Source organism: Chanodichthys erythropterus, chromosome 20 (genome assembly GCF_024489055.1).
Source record: "Chanodichthys erythropterus isolate Z2021 chromosome 20, ASM2448905v1, whole genome shotgun sequence".
Lineage (NCBI taxonomy): Eukaryota > Metazoa > Chordata > Actinopteri > Cypriniformes > Xenocyprididae > Chanodichthys > Chanodichthys erythropterus.
The window spans coordinates 28,044,616-28,051,563 of NC_090240.1; the positions used below are offsets into that span (position 1 = coordinate 28,044,616).

Consider the following 6,948-nt stretch of genomic DNA (forward strand, 5'->3'; position numbering starts at 1 on the left):
TGAAGGCTCACAAATGAAGACAGCAGTAGGCACGTCATCTGAGATTTTCTGAACTTGATCAATGACGTAGCAAGTTGTATGGAAATGACTAAACCAGTGGTGCTCCAACTTTTTTGGTCACGCCCCCCCTTTAAAAAAATCAGACTGGCGAGTTTGTGATCGTGAGACCCGCGACCCTGCCGGCGTGAGACTCTGTGTGACACCGGGTCCTTAATGAATGAACAAATGTAAGTATGCAATCACACTCTAAATGTAAAATAAGTGGACAATTAGTGCTTTTTTAATCATGCTAGTTTTAATGAGACAAGTTAGACTAAAAGGGAGCACAAAGACCCAACAAAATAGTTTGCAAAAGTAGTATTATATCATTGGCTGTGTATGTTAAATTTGAAGACATTAACACAAACTTAAAGGTAATGTGTGAAATTAGTGCGCCTCTAGTGGCTCTAAATTCTAATACTACAAAAATACTGCAAAAATTCCACACATTTCCTTTTTAGGAGTGAAAGAGCGATAACGTGAAGTTAATTCTTAGGCCAGTCGCAGCACATGCAGTTGGTATTGAAGACGGTCCCTGCAGGGCATCTCTGTACAAAGGTCCTGCCATTAGCACACTGAATGAAGGTCATTGGGTCAGCTGGGTTTGCATAAAGTCCTTCTGGTCTGCCTTTACAGAACTCTGCTCCTGAGGGAGCTGTCGGTACAACTTTACGTCTAGTAGATTGAGCAGTGGATGATGTTGTTGTCTCCTGGGGCACATGTGTTGTATTTGGAGGGAGAGTTGGAAGCTCTGGAGGAGGAAATTGGAATTTTATATTTTATCTCAAGTTTTCCAATTTTTAATCTGGTTTATTACATGGCTCCCTGGAATACTTGATTCTGATTGGTCAATATCCAGCGGTCTGATATTTCCTAATATTTGGCTTCATCAAATTTCAACTTGAATCAATATTTCATGCCCATATATTTATTTATTTGGGGAGTAGCCATGCAATAAAGTGATAATGTACAGTCAGAGTTATCGCAAAATAAACTGACAAGGTAACGCAGAACAGACTGTACATTATCTATTCTTTATATAATATAATCATAACATTTATATAAAAGTCAAAATGATGAGACTATGTCATAATTATGATATGAAAATGTGATAAAATTGTGAAAACAGTCATGACAAAGTCAAAATTGAAGTCTGACATTCGAAATTATGGCATAATTATGAGATCAAAAAGTCTACTCATTTTAAAAATGTCATACTCATATCAAAATTATGACAATGTCATGAGATCAGAAGTCAAAATTGACATACTAAGTCATAATTTAAATCAAATAGAGTTGAAATGACAAAAAGTTGACTTGAATTTTTTTGTTGAAATTATGGAGATACAAATAATGATCAATTTCCAACCTTTTTCCCATTTATGTCATAATTTTGACTGTTATAAATTATAAATTAGCATCTCATAATTTTGACTTTTCATTATGATGTACCAAAGCATGTTTTTTTTCTTATGTAGCAGAAATAGGCTTGAAATGTACCAGTATTAAGAAGTGAGCTGAGATGCCCAATAAGAGGGTAGTTGCCCTGCCTACAGAACTGTCCTGCGAAGTCATCGAGATCCAGAGCCCAGATGAAAGCTCCTCCAAACTTGTTCTCCTTCAGGTAGTTCACCTGTAGCAGACCAGATCTAGTTATTGAGAACATGAGAATTGCATTAAATTGTATGTATTTTCCAGCCTGTATGACATATTCACCTTAGTCGTAAAGCTTTCCTTGTTGTCAAATCCCACCCAGTCCTGTGCCTTGGTTGCATAAGGAACTTTCTGATCATCAATCCATTGCACAGTGGCTCCTTGAAGGAAAGTACAGATCTGATGGGAGATAATCAATCCATAACTCTTCTGATTTTATTTTTCACAATGAAATATTGTGCTATAATGTAAGTTTTAAGTGTTGGATTGAAGATAAGACCTCATAATAGGACCAGAATCCGGCCTCTCTGGTGAAAGGTCCAGCTGAGGCAGGTCCACTAGCTGGAGCTCCGACTCCACCGGCTCCAGACGCCAGGCGAAACGTTCTTCCATATGTTGCAAACCCCATCCTCAGCTTTTCTACAGGAGCGCCCTGATCTCTCCAGTATTTCATTGCAAAATCCTGCATTATCATGATGAATCAGTTATTTCCTGTTGCATGTTGTCAGCTGCTTGTTATTTGCAATTACTCATAGTATCATTCACAAATCATTTATATGTTATTTATTATATTATATTTCAGACATTTTACAGTAGAATATAAGGCCTTATACAGTATTAAAGTAGATATTGTCTCCTTTGTCTCCAGAGCCACGGTACAGAGGACTGTTGTGTCCAGTGACAGTCTCCCATGAGCCATGGAAGTCATAGGTCATGACATTGATGAAGTCCAAATACCTGCATTACAAGATAGCGAGTTCATAGTCAGCGCCTATTTATACATTAAATATTACTAAATAGGGGTGTGACGAGACGGGTATCTCATGAGACGAGACTCGAGATTGAGTTCACGAGACGAGACAAGATTTTTACACATTATTTTTAAGAAATCCTTAATGGTGAAATACATGACTAGAAAAAATATTCTGCATGTGTATTTAAATGTTTTAACTAATCATCTTATAATGAATGTCATTCAGTTCTACTTTCTGAGTATGAATGATCATATGCAGTAAAAGACAACAATACTCAAGCACTGTAAAAGGTTTTGCCACAAACTCAACTGACTGACTTCTCTTCTGTATGATTTCAGTCTCTTCAGACCTTACTGTACATGATTTATGAGCTTCTACAACTTTTGACCTCCTAACTGAACTCCTTTCCACAAACTGATCATAAAAACAGTATAAATAAAAATGGTAACACTTTACAATAAGGTCTCATTTTTAACATTAACATATTAACCAACAATAACTAACAATGAGCAATATATTTGCTACAGTATTTATTAATCTTTGTTTATGTTAGTTGATAAAAATAGTCATTCATTGTTAGTTCATGATAGTTCATAGTGCATTAACTAATGTTAACAAATGAAACTATAGTTTGTGCTTAATGAGATTAAGAGAAACTGTTATTCATTTCAATGGTAACACTTTGCAAGTTGAAACCATAATCGCACCCTCTCAATATTCAAAGTGCAAATAAGACTAACTTTTTCTTTGATACAGAGCTAAGAGATGGTTACAACTACACTGCCCAGCCTAAAATAGCTTTCATATTGAGAGATATTTGCATTCATCAGGGAGCCGCTTTCAAAATGCGGGGTATTGAAATCACGTTTGAATGCACGCGCGCGTTTACTTTCACTTTCAGCGATCGCGCGTACTCTTTAAATATGGAGCGGCGGCGTCCGTTATCCAACTTAGTTAAATGTTTTTTTATTTAAACACAAAGCAAAAAGACATTGGAGGTGTAATGTAAACGTAGCGGTGGCATATTCTTACCTAATCATCCTAACACATGGCAACATCAGGAGACTACTTTTCGCCTCGACAAGAAATCTCGTCACACTTTAGTCTCGCGAGGTCACACCCCTATTACTAAATGATCATTTGATTGGCATTTTAAGAGATTCTGTCCGCAGCTTAATCATATTTCATGATTCAAAGTGAACAAAACTCTTCATGAGGCATACTTGGCAATTTCGGCAATTTCATACGCAGCATCAATCGTTCCTTTCCCAGCAGCCACTGCAGCGGTGAGCATGAGTCTGGGACGTCCTGTGGCAGCACCCTCTGCCGTGTAAGCTTCCAAGAGTTCCTGTTATAGTCACATATTTGCAGTGGATTAAGACCCTTTTTTAACTCAGTGTAAATTATAATTCAAGTGGAAAATCTGTCATTTAAAATCTAATATAAACCCGGAAATAAATAAGCATGATGTAAAATAGAATTAAATATTTCTGATTCTGCACTATTTCTAGGTCACTTATCAAATGAGTGCGACATTGATCATGTGACTCTTTGTACAGACAGTCAAATTTTCTTCTGTTGAAGCTAAAGTTGCTCTTTTGGATCGTCTCTAATAATTCTGGAGAACATGATCATCTTTTACACAAACTTGTGGAGTTCATGAAGCACAAGTGCTGCTGCCAAATAAAGCAAAAGAGGAACAAACCAAATACTTTCTAAAAATGTTGAAATTCATGTTCCTCTTAAGTTTGTTATGCTGATTTTTTTTTTTAATTTACATTTTTAGTTATCACTTTATAATAAGGTCTCATTTTTAAACATTAGTTATCATTCAACAATGAGCAATACATGTTTAAAACATTTGTTAAAGGGTTAGTTCACCAAAAAAAGAAAATTATGTCATTAATTACTCACCCTCATGTCGTTCTACACCCGTGAGACCTTCTTTCATCTTCAAAACACAAATTAAGATGTTTCTGATGAAATCCAATGGCTCAGTGAGGCCTCTATTAAGAGAAAAGCCACTCTCAAGGTCCATAAAGGTACTAAAAACATGAGTACAGTGGTTCTACCTTAATATTATAAAGCAACGAGAATACTTTTTGTGCACAAAAAAAAAAAAAAGACTTTTCAACAATATCTAGTGATGGACGATTTCAAAACACTGCTTTACGAATCAATCAGTAGTTCAGAGCGCCAAAGTCACGTGATTTCAGCAGTTTGGCTGTTTGATAGAACATCCAAATCACTAATTCAAAACAAAAGATTCGTAAACCTCAGAAGCAGTGTTTTGAAATCGGCCATCATGAGATATTGAAAAATTAACTTTAAAAATAACTTTATAATATTAATATTGAACCACTGTACTCACATGAACTGATTTAAATACGTATACCTTTATGGATCTTGAGAGAGGAAATGTCATTGCTGTGAATGCAGGCCTCACTGAGCAATCAGATTTCATCAAAAATATCTTCATTTGTGTTCCGAGGATGAATGAAGATCTTACGAGTGTAGAGCGACATGAGGGTGAGTAATAAATGACATTATTTTCATTTTTGGGTGAACAAACCCTTTAACATTAACAAAGATTAATAAATGCTGCATAAGTATTGTTCATTCTTAGTTCATATTAACTAATGTCAACAAATGAAACCTTATTGTAAATTGTTACACATTTTTAAATAGAAAAATGCAAAATAGAAGCATTTTCACCAGTGGACTTTTGGACATGTGTACATGCATGCTCATTCTTTCTCTGATTGTTTATTACTTTTATTGATTTTTACTCCAACATTCAACCATGTTATTAACTTGTTGTAAAGAGCATACTAGGTTGATTTGTTTTGTATGCGAGAACGCAAATCTGTAAATATTGAAGTACCTTGCACAGCAGAGTGAATCTCTGTTTGTCTTCTGGAGGACTTCCACGGGCACCGGGATACTCCCAGTCCAGATCCAGACCATCAAAGCCGTGGGTCCTCAGAAATGTGATGGAGGACTGAATAAAGGTCTGCCTGTTTTCTTTTGTGGACACCATGATACTAAACCTGAAGTCATGGAAAGTCATGGGAAATTCCATGAAGATGAAATAAACATTTCTGTTCAACACACATTCTTCATTATTCAGTGTTTGAGCAGGACTCTTACCGAGCTGAGCCAAAGTTCCATCCTCCGACAGCCAACAGAGTTTTCAAGTTGGGGTTTCTGTCAAGCCAAATATGTGTAGCATTATTCTCTCTACAAATACTCACTGTTAAGAACTACATTACATTACATATTCTATTCTATTAACAAATATATTCACAAACAAAACATCAGATGATAGCACATACCTTGTCTTTAGTTCATTGAAAGATTTGTAAAGAGTTTCATCATTCCATTCAAAGGTTGTCAATTTATTTCCCTCATTAATAATGGAAAAAGCATAAATTAAATGAGTGCACAGATGTGGGTCCACATTAGATGGCATGTACTTGCCAACGCCAGGTCTGTACTGAGCCCAGTTTGTGAAGTAACATGCCAGTTGGGAGGCAAATCCTGAAATAAATAAATAAAATTAACATAACAACAGCATTATATAAACATTATATAAACATGACTTGAATATAATATTTAATAATGAAACAACAAATTAAAAAAACAAATAAAAACTTACCAAAGTGACACAATGCCAGAGAAAAGCCTGAAAGGAGATACAAATGAAATGTTAACATAAACACTCAAGCTCTTGAAAAAGCATTATATGTAAGAGCAATAATCACTTACAAGCTAGAAAAATTAATTTGGTCATTGTTGGAAATCTCAGAAGCATAGACCAGGAGACTTTGGGATCTCTTGAAGCAGAAGTTACTCTTTATTGAGAAACACGCTGTGCGTCGCTGTGGTCATCCAAAATCTAACTAAGGCAGTGACTTGGTAGTTCATATACATTCAAGGGGGAGGGATACACAGAGTAGAGGTGTGGACAATCTAAGCAAAGGATGCAAATGCAGTACAGGAATCAGATCGTTGCCTACATTTCCCAGCCATGATCTAATCAGCATAAATGTGTCATTCAAATGCATAGGTGCTAATCCAATCAGTCTGACAGTATCGCCCATACCTTTACATTATCATAGAGACAAAGGCACTGCTGTATCTTGAGCTTATTCTGCCAAATGGTCAGGATGTAGGATCCGCAGATCTTAAACAGATTCTTAAATTTGAGATGATGGTTGTATCAGTCAAGAAATGTTGTCTGCTACTGCTGTATGAAATGCAGAAATTATCATTTATATTACTTCCTTTTACCCCCCACTCACAGAAGTGACTTCTGCATGATAACAATGATTAACCAAAACACACAAGAACTGAATTTCCCCAAAATAGCTGCTCACTGTCATCTGTCCTGGATGTTGTCACACATCACATAGTTAGGAAATCAACCGTTGCACTATAACAGTCTTTAGGTTTTGTGCATTGTGATTGTAGGAGTGTTTGTTCCATCATTTTAGCCTCA

General features: G+C 36.0%; 1 protein-coding gene across 1 annotated transcript; it reads right to left on the reverse strand.

The window, feature by feature from the left end:
• Positions 1 to 270: 270 nt before the first annotated feature.
• On the reverse strand, positions 271 to 6,696 carry LOC137008880 (acidic mammalian chitinase-like). The gene is made up of 12 exons (XM_067370635.1): positions 6,553 to 6,696; positions 6,216 to 6,419; positions 6,106 to 6,132; positions 5,783 to 5,987; positions 5,598 to 5,654; positions 5,332 to 5,497; positions 3,671 to 3,795; positions 2,307 to 2,430; positions 1,973 to 2,155; positions 1,756 to 1,872; positions 1,540 to 1,672; positions 271 to 790 (listed from the first exon to the last, which is right to left on the reverse strand). Exons 2-12 carry the CDS (start codon positions 6,259 to 6,261, stop codon positions 525 to 527), a joined length of 1,449 nt encoding a protein of 482 aa, XP_067226736.1. The 5' UTR covers positions 6,262 to 6,419; positions 6,553 to 6,696; the 3' UTR covers positions 271 to 524.
• Positions 6,697 to 6,948: the final 252 nt, after the last annotated feature.

Coding starts and splice junctions, on each gene's coding strand:
- LOC137008880 (XM_067370635.1), bottom strand. CDS start 6,261: ATGCTTCTGAGATTTCCAACAATGACCAAATTAATTTTTCTAGCTT. Junction 6,133..6,215: donor CAAATTAATTTTTCTAGCTT/GTAAGTGATTAT, acceptor ATCTCCTTTCAG/GCTTTTCTCTGGCATTGTGT. Junction 791..1,539: donor CAGCTCACTTCTTAATACTG/GTACATTTCAAG, acceptor TTCCTCCTCCAG/AGCTTCCAACTCTCCCTCCA.